At 37.3% G+C, this 21,281-nt stretch overlaps 1 protein-coding gene across 1 annotated transcript in view; it reads right to left on the reverse strand.

Annotated features, from left to right (window-relative positions):
• Nucleotides 1-21,281, reverse strand: part of dnah7 (dynein, axonemal, heavy chain 7) — a 134,453-nt gene that overhangs the window by 100,946 nt on the left and 12,226 nt on the right. The window contains exons 19-25 of the mRNA XM_056465310.1: nt 17,481-17,667; nt 8,751-8,944; nt 5,032-5,230; nt 3,217-3,357; nt 2,256-2,468; nt 2,008-2,117; nt 1,528-1,696 (exon numbers count right to left, since the gene is read on the reverse strand). Of these exons, the coding sequence (XP_056321285.1) occupies nt 1,528-1,696; nt 2,008-2,117; nt 2,256-2,468; nt 3,217-3,357; nt 5,032-5,230; nt 8,751-8,944; nt 17,481-17,667 (1,213 nt within the window). The remainder of the gene's footprint in view (nt 1-1,527; nt 1,697-2,007; nt 2,118-2,255; nt 2,469-3,216; nt 3,358-5,031; nt 5,231-8,750; nt 8,945-17,480; nt 17,668-21,281) is intronic.

Raw genomic sequence — 21,281 nt, forward strand, 5'->3', positions numbered from 1 at the left:
TGGAAAGGCATCCGCTGCATAAAACATATGCCGGAACAGTTAGTGATCTCCGAAATATAGAGTAAGCCGAAGGAAAATTGATTAATTAATTAATTAAAATAATTAAGTAATTTACTTACTTATTTACTTACTTTTACAAATCATAAACAATTCATGCTTAGTTACAAGTTTAAATGAGTGAAGTTTATTCATAAAGTAATTTCGAGATGAGCACGAGCTTATGATTGATCACGGATGGTCCTGCATTAGCTAAAGCAGGATTCACCAATCAGATGATTCCTAACTCACTTTAAATAATCAGTTTCTTACTTCAGTTATCTTCACCTAAAAGAATCCCCCCTTCCACCCCTACTCCTCCTCTTTGCCATTTTTAGGGTGGCACGGCAGCCCAGTGGTTAGCACTGTTGTCTTACAGCAAGATTGTCACTGGTTCAAGTCCTTAACAGGCAATTTGGCATTTCTGTGAGGAGTTTACATGTTCCCCCCATGCTCGCGTGGGTTTCCCCCGAGTTCTCTGGTTTCCTCCCACAGTTCAAAGACATGCGTCATAAGTGAATTGACCAATCTAAATTGGCACTATAGTCGAGCTCTTAACCAGCAGTATATCTCTATAAAGCAATTCCTAATTTGTCATTAGCCCTAAATAAGGGTGAGTTCTCGAGACCAGAGCTCAAACTCCCCTTCTCCCCTGCCTGCAAATGAAAGGGGAGCCCCGGGCCCGAGGATCTTATGAGCTCAGGGCTCGCTCCTGGGACAGCACACTGAAAAAAATAATGTCTGCAAAACTGTTGCAAACAATTTATGTGTTGAATTTAAACGAACAAATTAAATTTAGTAATGTTCAACTTAATTTGTTTGTTTTAATTCATACCAATTAAATTATTTACAGCCACTTAACTTTAAAAAAAATTGTAAATCCAAGGATTCTTTTTTTCTTTTCTTTTTTCAGTGCATGCCAAACTTGCTTTATAATTAATCATCAAGTGTGAACTCTTGAAAACAAAACAAATCTTAGATAAAGTCTTGGACTTTTGGTCTTCACTGTATTTTCCTCAAGCAATGTCTAATTGAACCCTGGATTTATAAAAGAGTTTAGTAAGTATATAATAATTTTATAGTTTAGTAAGCATAAAAGTTTAATAAGTACTATTTTGTAGAGTCACGTCTCTTGTAGACAACAAAAGATTAGATAAGCTTTATTATGTACTTTTCTCTTGAAAACATTATTTATACTTTAATTATTTTACAGTACCACAGCAATTTTGATCTGAATCTTTTACTTTAGCTACCAGTAATGGTTGTGTCAGTCAGTGCTGTGCTCTTCTGCCTGAGAAAGTTTTTCAGAACACATAGTGTTTGACCTCATGTGTGTTATTTACTGTAACTTGGCCATCAGCATGTCTTTTCCACTAAGCCAATGCCAAATCCTATTACATTCAGATTTCAATTTTTATATCTGGATTTATTTATTTTTTTACTTGTGTAAATCTTGTGCACTAAATTTGGAGACTTTGCAAAAGTGTTTACCTTAAAGAACTTGCCAAGCGCAATGTAGTCCAGGCCATCAGAGCAGTTGAATACTACACACTGCTTAGCTATGGCTTTAGCCAGATCTTTTGTGGTCTCAGTTTTGCCTGTACCTGCAGGTCCCTCGGGGGCTCCACCAAGGTGTAAATGCAGAGCTCCAAATAGAGTCCTGAAAAAAAGCATGTCAAAAATTGCGGGGAAGTAGTGTTCAGTGAAAATCATCTACTGAATTTAATAATATAAACAGATCATTCAAACTATTTTCAGAGATAACACACTCTACCATTGAAAGAATGATGCATCGCTTGATGTCAGTACAATGTTTTTAAAAGACGCCTTGTATGACCTCCAAGGCTTGATCAAATATACAAATCAAATTTACAACCCAATTAAATGGTTGTTTAAAGAGCCTCTTCTGGATGCAGCTACATAGAAAAGTAGTTGTGTTTGATCTTTGTGTATAATGTAAATCATTCTGACCTATAGCAGCGATCAGTGAGAGGGGTGATCACCAGTCGTGGTGTGTTTCCAAGATACTCATAACCATACGCCAAGCCTGCATTGATCATCTTTGTATGAAGCTGGTTCTCCTTCACAGACAGGGTCAAATCAACATATCAAGAGGAGAAAAAGCACATCAAAGCAGATCTTCTGAGTGTCCAAAACAATAACTATAAACAAACAAGGTCACACGCATATCATTTTCAATCACACTCAAACTGGCTTACAATCCAATAGTAACGCAGCTGGCTGAGCCACTCAAAGTTGGTCTCATCATCAACACCCTTCTGTACCAGAGATGCCAATACATCCCGGGCATGAACGTCTAGCACCACCAGTGCTCCGAGTGTCACTCGGTTCTGTTTGGAGAGCTTTCCACGAACCAGAGTCACAATGTCATCTATTTGAGTATTGTTCTGATCCAGATAAGCCTGAAGAGCCTGAAAACAGAATAACAATTCAGTCATTTAATAAGATGTTATACGAGTCTGCAGTAATACAGACATCAATTGTAAATAAATCCTACTCGAAATTGCTTCCTATAAACAGACTAACACGTAATTTTTATGGTCCACTTTAGACATTCAGTTGACTTTTAATACCTGTTCAACTACATCAACTAACTCTCATTAGAGCATTTGTATAGAAGTAATACATTTGTGTTAGTAGACTCTAAGTTAGATGGAGTCCATTAGAGTTAGTAATATAAGTTGACATACTTACTATACAAAGTTGCTTATAGTAAGTAAAATGTCTTTGTGAGCGAATATTAAATTGGTGAAAAAAGGGCAACATTTTATTTTCAAAACGACATGAAGGTGAGTAAATAATAACAAGATTTTTTTTTTTTTTTTGTATGAACTAACCCTGAACCCTAAAACCCCTGGATAGAAAAAAAATAATTTTCAAACTGAGCAAAAACTGTCAAACCACAGCCAATTACTCACTACAGTTTAAGTAAAAGAAAGAAACAATAACAACAACAAAACATTGCCAATGTATGTTCTTTTTAGAGACGATGACAACAGCTTCAGATTCTGAATCTACAGTACATACAGCATAAGCCATGCATTGCCTTGATATTGTCATCAATGGCAAATCATAGTCTATCAGAACAACAAAACATTACCATATGCAGTATGGAATAAGAATTCCATATTCCGGAGAGCATACAACAGTTTAAAATACCTTTGGTCCCTTTGCAATGGCTTCATGAATGTCCTTTGTCCAGTAAACCTGAGACACACAAAGCACCGTCTGGCCCGGCCAGGCTCTGACCCAGTTGATCCTCAGATCATTCAGATATGCTTCACATGCCTCTCCAATCACCTGTCAGCCAGGAGCCGGAAGGAGAGTTTGCATTATTTTACATTTCAAAAATAGCAAACATTATATATGAAGAGCTCAGATGCAGAAACCTCTAAGTGCAATCTGAAATTCACATTGAAAATGAATATTTTTCTCAGCCTGCTTTGTTTATTTTGAGTTATTTCACTTTAAGGTATATATATATATATATATATATATATATATATATATATATATATATATATATATATATATATATATATATATATATATATATACACACATTTATACACACATATATACACACATATATACAGGGTATATGCAGGAATCCTAAAGGTAATTTCAATACCTTTTTAAGACTTTTTAAAGAACTTTTCAGAATATTTTAAGACCTCATCGCTACAAGTTCCAATCAGTATCAAACCTTCAACTTAATAAACAGTTGCAGTTAAATAAATCAATGAAGGACAACCATGCAACAGAACTCAGATAAGCTTGGAAGAATAAATTACATGGTTGTTTTCTGCGACAGGTTTCAGCCACAGTTTAAACTCGTCTTCTCCAACCAGGAGTTCGCAAACTTACATTTTCCCATTTTGCCATTTGTGACACATCACCTTCCTGCGCACCCTGGCCTGACTGAATCGCATGGACTGAGCACGGCGCTGTTAATATTAGGAGGAAAATTACGATAGTCGAGAGTGGTTTCTTCACTTGTTTGGATTGTGACCAATTTGCTGCGTGTTTCTTCACTTGTTTGTGTTGTGTTGATAAGGATGTTTCTTAATTTGCTGGTGTTTTTTGTAATTGCATGTGCTAAAATTGCAGCGCGTTTGGCTTTCTCGGCAACCGTAGGAAAACACTTTGGACAACGCTTTAACAAAATTTAAGACCTCGTAAAAACACAATTAAGACTTTTTAATACCTTTTAAGGGCCTAAATTTTCTCATAATTGATTTATCAACTTTTACTACTTTTTAAAACCCTGCGGACACCCTGATGTATATATATATATATATATATATATATATATATATATATATATATATATATATATATATATATATATATATGTATACTGTATATACTATATATCTAGTATGGATATGACATCCACCCATGTGACCTTGTTTGATTTTATGATGTTTTTGCTTATCTCTTGAATTTAAATTTTAAAAGAATATTCACCCATTTACACTTAAGTTAAAGTTAAATAAATCCATTTTATCTGTTGAAAAGATTTTGATCTATTGAATTTTACATTCCACTAAATGATTCTGTGGTGTGAAAGGACATTTGAGAAACAGATAGGGAATAGATTTGCATTTACTATGCATGTTATTAAAGAAAGGTCTAGACTTTGTTTCCCCATGTTGACATTATAAAGATTTTGTGTTCACAAGAAACAAAAACATAAATTAAATGTAGAACCCTAAAGCTTTAGAGTGCTTCCAAAAATATAAAACAGTTCAAAGTATGTAAATGCATTTTAGTGGCATTGTAAATATTTCCAATATTCAAACAAAACATCTGTCATTGTACAGCCACAAGCAATTACCCATGTGAAGGATTTGTCAACAGAAACATTTAAAGTACAAACACGGCAAAACAAAATAAAATCCAACTATATATCTTCCATTTTTTGCTATTGAGAATTCCACTGACTCAGAGAAAGTTCATACATTTCTGTACCTTGTGTATAGAGCGAAGCATGCCATTCTCCAGCTCCAGGAGCCATTTTTCCACCTGCCCACGAGCTTTAGAGGTAGAGATGATATCTAGTAGCTCCACCACCTCACCTTCACTGCTTCTCATATGAGTGATGTCCAAAACATCAGTGAACGCCACGCTCGCAATACCCTCAAAGCACTTCTTCAGGTGAGGCTGCACCCTGGAACATAAAGCCATCAGTAAACTGTTGCCCTTTTCCAATGCAAGTTCTATATTTCATCAGCGGGGGCATGCGAAACCAATTAAACCCCGATTATGTTTCCGCAATTCAGAGGTGTTAAGAAATCTCGGGTTCAAAGAAAAAGCTATACTCAGATGTGCAACCCTGCCTGATGATATCGCAGACAACTTTCACGCTGAATCACCTGGAGTCAGCGACTCTATTAACTTTTATCTTCATTTATTATCACATCCACCCTCAGGTAGTTTGTGACCCACACCTCTGCCAAACAGCTGCTGCAGTTCACACTTTACTCTTCTGCAAACTTTGAATCTCTTCTCAAATGCCACAGAAGTGAGAGTGCCATAAAAGATGAGAGGCACTGCGACACTGGGAGAATGAGACACGGGGAGCAAGAGAGAGGTGGTTGGAACTGAACTCAAAGAGCAGAACATTGCTAGTTTTGTGAAAACCATAAGCCCTATAGTACTGCAATTTGAACTAGCATTTGAGGCATCATCATTCATCATTAAACAAATACCTGGGGTGAAATATAACAAGATTTGCTTATACGTTAAGGGCCTACACAGGGGAGCCACAGCAGAGAAAGTAGGCCAGAGTGTCACAGGGAGAAGAAAAAGCACTATAATTAAATTCCCACAGTAAATACTGAGTTTTAAGGGGTTCAAATTGGGTTTTCGGAGGCCGAGGTGAAGCTAAATTGCTTTTCATTTGTCCTTCCCTGTTCCTTTTGAGGCCTCAAATGCTAAATGTTCTTGTAGGCAGCATTGGTTAGGTAGGCGGCATAACATCAGTTGGATGTGCCCTGGGAGAAGGGCCAAAGTAGGCTATGTCAGAGCATAAGATATATTCATAAATATCACAGAGATTATAGCTCTGCAGAGTGAATGTTGTGCTTCTTATTTCATGTTACAGTAAATTACATCCAGCCTACATTCGAGATCAAGGTGAATTCTTAGGGAAAATGCACTCAAGCCTCGGAAATACTGATTTCCAGTAGTACTAGTAAAAAATAAATAAATCTGGATTTATTTAGTATGAGGTTGAGTACACTACCTGACAAAATTCATGTCGCTTATTCGAGTTTTAGGAACAACAAATAATGACTTGACTTCTAGTTGATCATTTGGTATCAGAAGAGGCTTATATGAAAGACAAAAGCCTCTTGATTATGCTTATTTTACCAAAATAAAATATGATCATGCCTTTATTTCTATCTATTTAATTAGGACAGTAAGGTCTGAATATAGTATAGTATATAAAGTCATGGTGCAGTGGAAAAAGAATGAATATTGTGTATGACTCCCATGAGCATGGAGGACTGCATCCATACATCTCTGCCGTGACTCAAATAACTATTAATAAAATCACATGGATTGGCAAAGAAAGCATTCTTGAAGGACTTCCAGAGTTCATTAAGATTCTTTGAATTCAGCTTCAATGCTTTGTCCTTCATCTTATCCCAGACATGCTCAATAATGTTAATATCTGGTGACTGGACAATCCTTAGTGCACCTTGATCTTCTTTGCTTTCAGGAACTTTGATGTGGAGGCTGAAGTATGAGAATGAGCGCTATCCTGCTGAAGAATTTGCCCTCTCCTGTGGTTTGTAATGTAATGGGCAGCACAAATGTCTTGACACCTCAGGCTGTTGATGTCGCCATCCACTCTGCAGATCTCTCGCACGCCCCCATAATGAATGTAACTCCAATACATGATTTTTCCTTTACCAAACTTGAGAGAGAGAATCTTGGGTCTATGCAAGTTCCAAGAGGTCTTCTGCAGTATTTGTGATGATTGGGATGCAGTTCAACAGATCATTCATCAGAAAAATCTGCCACTTTTCCAAATGATCAACTAGAAGTCAAGTTATTATTTGATGCTCGTACAACTGGGATCGACAACAATACTTTTGTCAGGTAGTTTATGTTAATATCAGTTTTATTTGTTTAAGGCAAATCTCTGAACGGAACTGGACACAGACAAAATATTTTCAAAACATGTGTCTAAAAATTTATATAAACACAGCAAAAAATATTGCAATTTTGGTTAATTTATACAAAAACTAATTGTAAATGACAGCGTTTTTATTTAAAATTTGGAAGAAATGTCATCCATACAAAATAAACCCAATCAAAACAAAAAATAAAAAGGTTTTACTCAATTTTAGAGAATCTACGTGGTGTCCACATTTTTTTCCATAGCTGTATGTTTAATCTGTTTTTGAGATATCAACTTCTAGAGATAATTTCGCTTCCAGTTACTCTTTATGGGAATTCACAAACAGAAATCGTAACAGTGCTGCACGTCACAAAAAATTGACCCAAACTTGCATCAGCTTACATTTTTGGAATAATTGATATAGAACAGACTGAGCTAACATAGTTCTTTCCGACATGCAGTCATCCAGCCTGGCCTTATTACTGAGCAATCCATCAACAAAGCGGATCACAAACAGCAAGAATATTAAAAACAGAAGCCTTCAAAATCAGATCCCGTTAACTGCTGACAAACAATATTCCTCAAGCCTATAAATCACATTGTTTCCAGAAAAGCCTCTTTTCCTTTGAGGATGTGGAGAAAGTGTGAGATTACTGTAGCTCACACACACCACACTAAAAGTGCAAACCCACAGAATTCTGACATATCCTATAGCACAGCAACTGTTGTAACAGCACCAGTAGATATAGATCAAGCAGAATGATCAATAGCGTACAGTCGATATGGATGCTTTGATGCCTAATATTCAGACAAAAAGGGGCTCGATTACAGTTGTAATGGCATTATATACACTTCACTTTAAAAGATAGGGATGATAAAGAAAATTGATCAAAACTGACAGTAAAGACATTTGTTTTTTTATATTTTTAGAATTTCTATTAATGAAAGAGTTCATCTTTACTGGTGTCAAACATGTTTGGCTTACGTTCTTTGACTTCCATTGTATTTGCTTTTCTTTCCTTTTATCAATGTCAATGATTACAGGTTTTGTTCAACAGAAAAATGTAGAACAAAGTAAATATTTATGTTGTTTTAATCCTTATGTTGTTTTAAACCTTTATGAGTTTCTTTCCTCTGCTAAACACAAAAGAAGAAGAATGCTGGTTGCTTGTACTCATTGACTTCCATAGTAGGGGGAACGAAACTATGGAAGTCAATGGGTACCAGCTACCAGCATTTTTCAAAATGCATGTTGGGTGAACTATCCCTTTAATTAAAGAATCTTTAACAATAATAAAACAATTATAATGATGGAGCAATGACAGCTGAATAAGTCTATATCATAGTAAATAACTTGAGACTTCAATTTAAAAAATACATCAACTCTAAACTTTAGAGCATTTGTTTACAAAATAATCAAGTGATAGTTATTGAGATGCCATAACACCACTGAAATTGAAAGTAACATGAATTAACTGACAACTCTATCAGTGTAGGTAAAGTTTGGAAAAATAATGGCAAATATCAATCAGACTGTCATTACTGAGCTCCTCGGTACCTGGTTGGATCTTTAGTCTCTGAGAGGATCTCCAGCAGCTCATCGTTGGACAGGAAGAAGAAGCGGGGAAAATAGAGTCTTTTCTTCTCCAGGTATTCATTCAGACCCTTTAGAATTAGTTCCAGTAACTCGTTACTGTGTTTCATCTTGTCTAGCATCTTTTCGATGGCCACCACTGCCAGAACATGCTTGTCCTAGGAAAGAAACACATGTAAGGGATGGAATCAATGCATCAAAAGAATACTTTTAAGCACAGTGACATTTTACAACACATTTACCTACATCTTATGAAATTCAATCAATTACATTTGACAACTAACATTTCTCACTATGCAAATTATGTCACATGATGTGACAGTTGTTGCAATTCAGTGGATTTAACGTTTTTGACCACATAGTTGCACGATGTTTCTTTTTGACTTCTTAATTTTTTAACAGTTAATTAATTACTGTTTTATTGGATATCAATTAATAATTATTTTTTAAAATTACAAAAAGTTTAACCATTAAAATATTTCACGGATTGGTCTGACTTAAAACAGCCTGTGTGACTTAAAAAAATAAGTTGAAAATTAAATTAACATTAAAAAACTTAAGTCACGACTTATTGATCATACAATTCTTTGTACATTTATCATGAATATGCCCTTGGAATGTTACGATTTTATTCATTTACATGACTTAATTGGGTTTAGAAATCACACTATTTAAAATAAGGCTTTCTTATATACTTATATATTTTTCAAAATATTAGAGGATCCTGATTCTCAAACAAAAAAGTAGTAAAGGGGGATGCTTATTTCAGTACTTTTTTGTCTTGTTTAAAATCAAGTTCTCTTGGAAGTTTGCTGAAGCAGCTCTCTTGCTGCTCTCAAAGGGAGCTGGGAAGCGGAAGCCGGCAGTCCCATTGAGCAGTGTAATAACGTTGCACTATAGCGCTCTGTATTTCTAAATACAGTATGTAAAACTGTGCACAAGAGAAACTGTGAGAGAGTGAGAGAATCAAGGGTTTCAGTTTCAATTTTGATCTTGAAAGAGAACAGATGAGAGTACTGGCAGTTTATGCAAGCTGCCAGTTCTAGTATCACTTATTGTGAACACCACAGGACTGGGAACTGCAATGTTTGGTTTTATCTGACTGTAGCATGGTGAGCACCACATACAGTATCAGTGATAAACTGTACATCGTCTATGTGGTTTGTAACAGACACCAGTTCACCATTCGCCAAGAATTGGTCTTAAAGTCTGCATAAACAGAATATTAAATGAGAAAATAGTGGGCATAGCTTGTTTTTTTTACAACGAGATGATAGGATGTAGTAAAGTTGTTACAGTGGTCCCTCGCCATAATGCGGTTCACCTTTCATGGCCTCGCAGTTTCGCAGAATTTTTTGTGTGCAATTTGACGTTTTTTTTACCGCACATTGTGTTCTGTACAGTACAGAATGTGTTCAGCTTGCCAAATTAACATAAATCTTTGATCGCTAACAGTGTGACTCTGAAGTGCTGTACTGTATGTTTACAAGTTTTCTCCCCAACAAACCCCATAATGTCGACGAAACATTCTGCACTATCAAAGGCACCAACAGTAGGACCTAAAAGGCAGAGGAAGATGCTAACCATTGCACAAAAAGTTGGACTTTTGGACATGCTAAAGGAAGGTAGAAGTTACGCAAATGTTTGTAGAAGAAAGAAAATTATGAAAATGTTAATGCCTATCTGAGAAATAGTGTAGTGAGGGGTTTTACAGCCGTAAAACATCTATAATAATTGAAAAAAATTAAGCGGACTACTTCGTGGATTTTACCTATTGTGAGCTATTTTTAGAACGTAACCCCCGCGATTACCAAGGGACCACTGTATTTAATTCAGAAAAATCAGGAAAAGGGTTTTTAGGAGGGTTATGACTGCATGATTTTAGCCCTGATTTTGACTCGCCGACAAATGCCTGAAATCATTTGCAAACTTGAGTAACAATCAGACAGTGTGAACTATCACAGATGCGATCTGAGAGAATCGCAGATGAGTCGCCCACACCTGTGAGATATTTGGCATGCTAAATAATGGAGCTGTCTGCGATTCAAATCATGCCGTGTAAAATGTGTTCTAATTGAAAATAACATTGCCGATTACCTACAGCCCATGAGAGAGCAGCATCCACAAGCATGAGTATCTGCAGGCCAGCGGAACGTTGGGGGAGAAGTTAAAAGTGCTTATTTTCAGTTTATTTGGACCCAAGATATGGAGGAAAAACTGGTGTAAATTTGACAGGACCACCCGTGTCTGTTTGATGTGTCATCTGAGCAATACCACAACCGAAAAAGAAAAAAGTTGAGAAATTGCTAATTCCCTTTAAAGCCAGGTAAGCAAAATATATACATTTTTCTACCCCATTAAAGGCTTCTTTTTCCATAGTTAATAATGAAAGATATATTACGTGCTTCCGTTGTTTCCATGTCACTTCTAGCGTGTGTTTGGTTGTGAGACGTAGTTTGGACAACGTTGTCCGCGATTCTTCCTATTTTAAAATCATGCAATGTGAAACTCCCTGTTGCCAATCCATCCTACAGCGTAACACAGCACCGACAGAACGCTACCCCTGACAGTCATACAGTGTGAAAACACCTGTGACACGACTACTTTGAAAATCGTGTAGTCTGAACTTGGCATGACAGACACCTCCTTCTCACCATTTCTGTTGTCAAAGCTGACAGTTGGAGTGGTGTGGTTAAGTATGTTAACCATGCCAAATATCTGGTTGAAATATAATTCAGCTGAAAAAATACAGGAAGTGCATTTTCAGATTTTAATTCAAAATTACAAAGGCACAATATTTTTCTTTTTTTATTATTATTTTATTATTTTTTATTATTTTTTTATTACTATTTTTATTTTTCTATTTTTCTTGATGACATGCACAGATAATTATACACCACAAAGCTAGCAATATGAGCTAACAAATTCATGTGGTTAGTTTTGATTTCTTTTGTCCAGAACATTGGTTGAATGGGTTTTGCCTTCAATTTACCATAAATCTGTGGGATTTAACCTTTTTAAACACCTCTTCAGAACAAATGCCAGGGCATTATTCAAGGCAGCTCAAGCCAATTTTATGCTGAAATGTAATACTTAAGAAAATCACAAACTGCATGAGAAAATGCTTCGATCCCAAGTACATCAGTAATAATTTAATGGACCAGTAAAGTATATTTTTGTCAGTAGCTGCCTATATCAGACTGATCTATGAAAGACTGTGTGAGAAGTTTAAGTTCAGCTCCTGAACCTGCAAATCATAGGTAATGAAACACCCTCACTTTCTTTTAATTCGCTGCTCTCAACGTTCAAATCCGGTGATGAAAAGATTATATTCATAACCATATTTCCCAGCTTTATGAAAGGGGTCTCCCACTAGGAAAACTCATCATTGGCTGTGTGATTTTCAAACGTTTCTCCAAAGGTTGTATGAAGGCATACTTCATTAGAAAGAGAGGAAACAATTGGATACCCCGTTCCCTTCCCTGACCACCCCTCACAGATGCTGCTCACCTGTAAAGAGATAATAATTGCTTTTTCCCCTTTTCGGATTGCTATTGATTTTCTATTACCTACGCCGACTAGACTTCACGTTCACGAACTGAGATTGAAGTTTACCGATCACTTTTGGATGACAAAAACAGCCTGAGTTACTTGACAGAGACTGAGAGGAAGTAATGAGGGGCTGTTAACAACCAAAGCCTACACAAAATTACCCTTTTAAAACATGAAAAGACACTATTGGATGACTGTAATGAAAGAGAGAGGGGATGTTTTTATGCCAATTACTCTTTTAATGATTCTCTCCCTCCGTCACACTGAATTACATTAGAGCGACAGGGTGAGTGCTGCCAGGATGCGCTTGAATGAAGAGATGCTGAAAATCATCCGCTTCCTTTCACAGGGTGCAGAAACATGCAGGTGGGCTGCTCAACAGATTCAGATATTCACAGTTGCTGATCGTGTTTTCTTCATCAATGCATTCCTTATCATTTACAGTAGCCTTTTAATTGCGGAATAGCTTCATATGTCCCTGATCACGACTTACAGGGTTGGCTCATCCTAGAATGAGAATTCTGTGATCATTTACTCAAGCACCATCATGTCATTCCAAACCCAAAAGGAATTGTTTATCTTTTAAAACAGATACATATGTATTTGATTAAATTTGAGAGATTTATTACCCTTCACTGTAAGTCTGTTCACTCCAAAGTTTAATGCTTTAAAATGTTCATAAATTGATAAGAGATGAAAAGGTATTTGAGCAGTTTAAATTAAGGCTTGTTGAGATTATAGTCACCTTAAATGGCTTAATAATATTGGTCATAGGAGCTCAATATTTGGCACAAAAGCCAGTAAGGTTTTTTTCCATGTATTAAACAAGTATGGTGGAAATAAAAGTCAAATTTATATTCGTACATCATATAAAGTGATTGAGTCCCTTTGGAACACTTGGATTAAACCACTTAATTATTATTCACTCATTTTTTATCTTTTATGAACAGAGTGTGAACTACAGGGGAGCTAGGGAGCTCGACTCCCCTAAACAAGGCATGGGCTCCCATGAAAACATGATTTGTGAAATTTTGGGGGGTCTCAAAAATATTGACAATGTGTTATTTTGACTTTTCAGTATTGATAGTGTAATGTGATCACGGATTATTATGTGTAAAAGTGCAAAAATATCATTCATGCATGCATGACGGAGATTTACACCTCACTTAAAAAAAGATAACTGCAGATGCTATTCTTATCATGAGCATCATGGTGTTTGGGCGCTGTGGAGCAAAGTCCAGTCACGTCAAAGACTGACAGACAGATGCTTTCATATGGATGTTGAGACACTGCTTATTCATTTTCCAAAACAAATGATGTGACGTTGTGTTTCGTTTTATTTGCTACAGTAAATACAGTTACATACAGTAGGCCAATACAATGTTTGTTTGTTTTTTTTTAAACACTGTGACATTGCTGTAAACATGTTGGACAATTAAGCTGAAAAGCATGGTAAACTTGACAAAAAGGAAACCCCTTTCAATGGTGCTTCTTTCGTTTTCCAATTCGCGATTATGTTTTACCAGAGTGAAAAGTGAGATGACATTCTATAGGCCTATGTAAAATCAAAAAGCATATGCTGCCGTTAATGTCATCATCTTGATCTTATAGAGCGAATAAAAAAATAATAGGCCACATGTTGAGGTTATTTATTTAGTTGTTAAGTGAAACATTGTTGTTGATTCACAGAGGCACTGCAGGTAAAATTAGACAACGATGTTCTGTTATTTAGGCTGCTGTTGTTCGTGCATGTAAAAAAAAATCCCTCAAAATATATTTTCAGAGGTCAAAGAAAGTTATTGATGGAAAAACAAGCGATTTTTAGCAAGAAAGTAAACCGAAACTGTCGTGGTGTTTTGTTCATTTAGCCTACTTTATAATATTAGTTACAATTAATAAATACTTATATACTTATATTTATAGATTTTGTTTATACATTGCTGTTTAAGGACAGGGGTCCTGTGTTTTATAGCCTATATGTGACATAGGACTCTAAAGATCAAAGCGACCCCCCTCCTGGTTAGAAAAAAGTAGGCTTCCCCAAAGGCCACAGTATAGCTCAAATACTGCTTTATAAACATTTTGAAGCATTGAAGTAGTGCTGACCTGTCCAACAGGTCATACAGGTGGTCACCTCTGGCCCCGTCCCTAATAGGCCCAGTGGATGCCTCCAAAACATATTTAATGTGACTATTTCTCAGATGTGTTCTTGTTATTTTTGTTTATATTTGTTTATTTTAGTTTATCAAACACGCAATTTCATTTAATAACAATAATCACAATAATTTGTAGTAAACTTTACAAAAAAAATTCCTAAATCTTTATACATGTATCGTAAGTTGAATATTTATTCATTCATTCATTTTCCTTCGGTTTAGTCCATAGACTGTAAAATATATGGACGTAGTATCCGTGACAACACCCATAGGTTTCTGAAGAACGCCAAAGAAGCTACCAGTAGGCGTGGCCAACCATCGAAATTTTGTTCGCGCGTCATCGCACCAACCAGGGGACACCAAACAAGGGTAAAGAGGCAGAGCGTGAGCAGAGCTACAGCCGCCTGCCAGCATTTTGATTAGACAGGCCTTTATTTGGGAGAAATGGTTAACACTTTATTACCTGCGACTCGTTTACACATGTGCTTGGTTGTATACTATATAAATAATGTTTAGACTTTTAAAAACAATGTTGTAATACATTGAGCCACTAAACATTGTTCTTACAACATTTTTCTACAGGAGGAAAACGCAAATTACATCCAAACACTTTAAACATAGTCTGTGTTAATAAATGCAAGGCTATTGATGAAATCCAAGCATAACACTGTATGACAATGTTTCAGATGACTATTCTATAGCCTACAGCTAATCAATCTGTCAGATTCTGGAGTGTATTACAGGTCTAAAGAAAATTATAAATGATAAATAATCTTAAATAAACCTAATTCATTTATAGAGATGGTATATAAGTATATAATTTCTCTCACCTGGCAAATGGAGGCCACGTGAATGGTTTGTGAGCACAATTAAGTACACACAGCATACCATATCATCTGATAATTGTAAGAAATTAATCCAAAAAGCAACTGACTGTGTAAAGCCACATAAAACAAAACGAAAATACAATGTATATGCAGAGTTCAGCAGCTAATCAGCCGGAATCAGCTGAGGTGAAATGACGGCAACCAGCGAGACCTAGCTGTTTCTCAAGTGGCCATGCCCTTAATTATGCAGACTCAATATAACCTAATATAAAGGAAACTGATGAGTAATAAAAAAAATTCACCACCTCACAGTTGTCATGAAGGGTAGCATTAGCTTTATGAACCAAAATCGTTCTTTGTACCAGGCTGTAAACACCTTTTTTTCTGCTGTAAATTTGGCCATTTTAACAGTGGGCTGAATAGAAATTTGCTCTATTATAGAGCCAGGACTAGTGGAATTTTGATGAATTGCAGTTTCAGTTACTTCCGTATTTGCTACACAAGGGAGAGCGGGAGGTTGCCGCTTGGTTTAGTCCCTTATTTATCAGGGGTTGCCACTGCAGAATGCACTGCCAACTATTTCAGCATATGTTTTATGCAGCAGATGCCCTTCCAGCCACAACCCAGTACTGGGAAACACCCATACACTCATTCACACACACACACACACACACACACACACACACTACGGCCAATTTAGTTTAGTCAATTCACTTATACCGTATGTCTTTGGACTGTGGGAAACCGGAGCACCCAGAAGAAACCCACGTGAACACGGGGAGAACATGCAAACTCCACACAAAAATGGCAACTGGCCCAGCCAGCACTCAAACCAGTGACTCTCTTGCTGTGAGGCGACAGTGCTATCCACTGAGCCACCGTGCTGCGTGTGTAGATAAAGCTATAATTAATGTATTTACACACATAAATATTAAAATTCAGTTTTTTGTGCTTTGCTTTAGCTCTTTTTTTAAACAAGTGGGCCCAAATTTTCATGATTTCACAGGGCTCCATGAACTGGCATGGTTTTGACGTGTTTTTTTTGGTTTTAAGGTTCAATTTGAAGGGAAAAACCTGTAATATATTATTTATTTATGGATTAAGAATGACATGAGGGTGAAAGACGACAGAATATCCAATTTGAAGTGAACTAACCCTTGAAAAAAAAACTGGGCATAATAGGATCTGCATCTACTATGCTGATGTTTCCCCCAAACACTCTACTGAATCTGATATCATAAGCATACCTTTCTTTATGTACTGCTGTTCAAGAATCCAGCAAGTACAAGCAACAGCACCTGCCTCCCAGCTGAAATAATATATGTTTGCCTTTCCGAGAAGAGCCATTTATGGTTCATAATGAGGAAATCGTTGAGTGGTGTAGGAATTATTCAAAAAGAAAACATCCTTAAAGAAGCCCAGAATTTTGAATTTAATTACAGAATGTTTATCTCAGTTTTTGTCAAATGGGAAAAGTTAGAAATGCATTAGAAAAGAGTAAATACAATCTGGAGACGGCAAAACGCTCTGTGGGTACCACAGATGAAGAGAGACACCTAGTGGACATTTTGATATTACAGTTTGCAAAATTAAGCACAGCACTGATTTTCTACAACATCCTATTCAACAGAGCAGAGATATGGTATATATAAATTATTTCTACATGGTCAAGTTTATAGAAGTTTAGTGACTATATTGGAACTTTCAGCACATAGTGTGATTAATTTATGTCTCAATTTTTATGCTCAAGTTTTTTTTACCTAGTATAGAGACATACTTTCTCAAACCTTATGAAGTGAGAGAGCTTGCTTCATTCTGATCAGCGACCTTGTTCTTTGCACACCCCCAGATCTGAGTCCCTCCAGACAAAATCCATAATATCTATTTGACGGTACAGCCAAGCTACTTTTTTCCGTTTAGAGAAGGACAACAGATATTGATGTTTTTCATCGCACCGAGACTGCGGTTGCCAATTACTTGCTGAAGAGTCTCTAGATGAGTGACTGTGTCTGGGTTTGTGTCTCATAGCCAACTCATTTGTCATGAAAACACTACAGTTTCACACAAAAGGTAACTTCAGGAACTTCTCCAAAGAGTTTCTTGATATAAACAAACCCAAATTGTGTTTATATTTTCCTTTTTAGGGATTTCGAACTCACCAAGCTGACTTGTTTCATAGTGTCCCTCCAGGTTTTGTCTACAGCAGTAAAGCGACGTCCCTCCTCTGGCATCTGAGCCATGATGTCCGGGGAACTGAAGATGGGCTCAAGGTAAAGCCATGTGCCCTGAACCTTCAACCACTCGTCCATAATTTCTTGAAGCAAAAGCAGCTTATCCTCCCAGTCTCTAAGATGCATAGATACAGACATAATCATATTCAGTGTGTATGATATGTTTATGATTTTTTTGCACCACCAGGTTGAAGGGTTAACATAAATGAACCATTATGAACCAATCCAGGCTAAGTAACACAGTTATAGTCTCATTTTCAATAAGGTGCTGCAAAATGTGACCAATTTTGAGTCCTTTATCCAGCAGTACCCATGGAAAAATTTGTGTGATTACAATAAGTAATCGTTCCTGGAGGCCCACCAACAGTACATATTTTGGATGTCTCCCTTATCTAACCCATTCACTTCAGGTATTAGAGTCTCTTCTTATGTTCTGATGAGTTGATTCAGGTGTGTTTGATGGTGTGCCTTCAGGAACGGTTTGGAAACACTAAAGTAATTGTACCACATCGAAACACCATATTCTAATAATACGCTAATGCTAATGTCATATTTATTCAACTCGCTCAAAACCATTTGACACAATGGCAGAAATTTTCTTCACTAGGCGACTTTAACAAAGGGATACGTTCACAAATTGAGTCACAATTCTATTTGTATATAAGTGTGGAATAAATATTTGGAGGCACTATAGACTGATTTCACACGGACGCCATTTTAAAAGCGAAAGTGAGGCTGCGGTGGGAAGAAGTGTCACCTGGAGTCACACAGGAACGGCATCTGTGTCTGTGTACCTGGTTGTATATTTTATCAGCATGATTTTCGCTACATTCATTCTTTTATGGCGGGGCGCCACACCAAAATTCATCCCGCCACGGCTACATTAACGTTACAACTTCTCATTCAAAACATTCAATCGTTGTTGTTTTTTATAATGGGTTATAATCGCACCAAAACGTATTAAAACGTAAGTGAACTATAAAAGCGAAAACTTTTCTGTAATTGTAATAGTGCTTTGCATTATTTGTTTAACCCTTTAAGGTGACATGCTGACGGACTGACTGACAGGGCTGCGCGATGTGCGGGGCCAGCAAACACAGCGTAGCTTTCAGTTGAGATGAACAGTTTCCATAATACTTTATAGATAAAGGTCTATGGCTCTGCATAAAATGACTTTATCTTGCCATTTTACTTTACTTCAGGATGCATTAATGCCGCTCTGTAGGTCTATTGGAGACATTCATAAATATTCCTAGCAAATCGAATAAATGTTGGAGACATACTTGTTACATAAACGCACTGAATCACACTTCATCAGCGTTTATTTGAGGGGGCTATCATGAACACAGAAATTGGCTCAAGTAAAGAGATTTGCATGCTCCTATTACATAAATGCGATCTCGACTTGTAATACTGCGCTCACGACATTTGTCATTGAAATAACGCCATAGGTAGTTGGTAAATCTGTGTAAAATGTCTGCCGCCACAGCTGGAAAAAAATCCTAGAGGAAACACTGGAAAGTGACACAAATTTATCACCAAGGTCCGTTCTGAATGGATGGTGAAAATAAAAAGGGATATTGGACCTCATTTTCAGTTCAGTTTCAAGTTAAGGGAAATGGCATTAGTTAGTTAATGTTTTCTTTCCCAAACACACATGACATTTATCAAACTCAAGTTAATGAAGTAATTATTTCACACTTGTCATGATACTGAATTTCAGTACTCAATTTCCCGCTAACATTTAAGCACCGTTGAGCGCATTCTTAAACAATGCTGATTTGCCATAGTATTCACAAATGCTCAACAGAAATGACTGTGATTGGCCGTGAAGGTCATCAGTTTACTACACTTGACCAATGTTTACTGAGTGCAAACACAGACGCTGATGACTTGGCTGATCTTCGCGGCTTTAAAATGCTCCAGTGTCCGTGTATCTGTGTTTACACTCGGTGAGGAGTGGTGAACTATCATAATCATTTATGTTGAGCACTGGTGAATACTATGACAAATCAGCTGTGTTTAAGAAAGCGCAAAACAGCGATTAAATGTTAGCAGAATATTGACATTTTTAAATTTCAGTAGCGGGACAACACTTACTGACAACAGGAGGGTGTGCTACAGAGGACTGCATTGTTTTATCGCTCACTGGGTTACATAGGTTGAAGCAGGGAAGCGTCCCCACAGTTGTTACCTGGTGCCATGAATTGAAGCCTAGGAGGACACTTAAGCACATTACTCTTAAAGAGATCCTCATTTTGTTTGATGCCTAATATGCTTTTAATTGTTTAAATTAAATGTAACTGAATGATATTAGATTAGATTAGATTAGATTAGATTCAACTTTATTGTCATTACACATGTACAAGTACAAGGCAACGAAATGCAGTTTAGGTCTAACCAGCAGTGCAATAGCAGCAAGTGCAGGATACAGGTATAAGTTATAAAGTGCAGTTATAGAAAAACTATGGTAATATTTACAGATGGATGTACTATCAACATTATATACAGGTTGTATTAGCTATGAACAGATTTACAATAAATGAATATATGTACAGGATGCTATTAATAATCAGGAGTGTGCAGATAAACAATTACAAATGTCCATGTGCAGTGGGTATGTACAGTTCAATAAATGAATCAGTGCAATGAATATGTGCAAACTTTAAATGTGCAAGTGTTAAATAGTGCAGTGATTGTGAGGAGTATAAGTTAGAGGAATGTGGGGGGTGTCTTGGGGAGGCAAAAGAGTCAGTGAGGGGCAGAGTTCAAAAGGGAGACAGCTCTGGGGAAAAAGCTGTTCCTCAGTCTGCTGGTTTTTGTCCGGGGGAGCCTGAAGCGCCTGCCGGAAGGCAGGAGAGAAAACAGTCTGTGAGCAGGGTGAGAGGTGTCCTTAAGAATACTGCGTGCTCGGCGCAGACAGTGTTTCTTCTGGATGTCCTCAATGGCTGGCAGTGTAGTCCCTGTGATGCGTTGGGCAGTTTTCACCACCCGCTGCAGTGCCTTACGCTCAGCAACAGAGCAGCTTCCATACCAGACTGTGACGCAGTTGGTCAGGATGCTTTCTATTGTGCAGCGGTAGAAGTTCACCAAGACGGCTGATGAAAGCTGGTTCTTCTTAAGTTGCCTCAAGAAGAATAGGCGCTGGTGAGCCTTCTTGACCAGGCTGGAGGTGTTGGTGGTCCAGGAAAGGTCCTTTGAGATGTGGGTCCCCAGGAACTTGAAGGAGGAGACAGGTTCAACGGCCATCCCATTAATGTGGATGGGATCATGCGAGCCTGTTCGTCCCTTCCTGAAGTCCACAATGAGCTCCTTGGTCTTGCTGGTGTTAAGGAGCAGATTATTGTCGGTGCACCAGGTGGCCAGATGCTGTATCTCCTCCCTGTAGGCAGTCTCATCATTATTGCTGATTAGACCAATCACTGTGGTGTCATCTGCAAATTTGATGATGGTGTTGGATCTGTTCACAGGCCTACAGTCGATGGTAAAAAGGGAGTAGAGGAAGGGGCTCAGCACGCAGCCCTGTGGTACACCAGTGTTGAGTGTGACGGTGGTGGAGCAGATGTGGCCTGATCTAACATTCTGAGGTCTGTTAGTCAGAAAGTCCATAACCCAGTTGCAGAGAGACGTGTCGATATCCAGGTCTCTGAGTTTGATCAGTAGCTTAGAGGGTATGACAGTGTTGAATGCTGAGCTGAAGTCAACAAACAGCATTCGTGCATAAGTGTT

This window comes from Danio aesculapii, chromosome 9 (genome assembly GCF_903798145.1).
Source record: "Danio aesculapii chromosome 9, fDanAes4.1, whole genome shotgun sequence".
In the NCBI taxonomy this organism is placed as follows: Eukaryota; Metazoa; Chordata; class Actinopteri; order Cypriniformes; family Danionidae; genus Danio; species Danio aesculapii.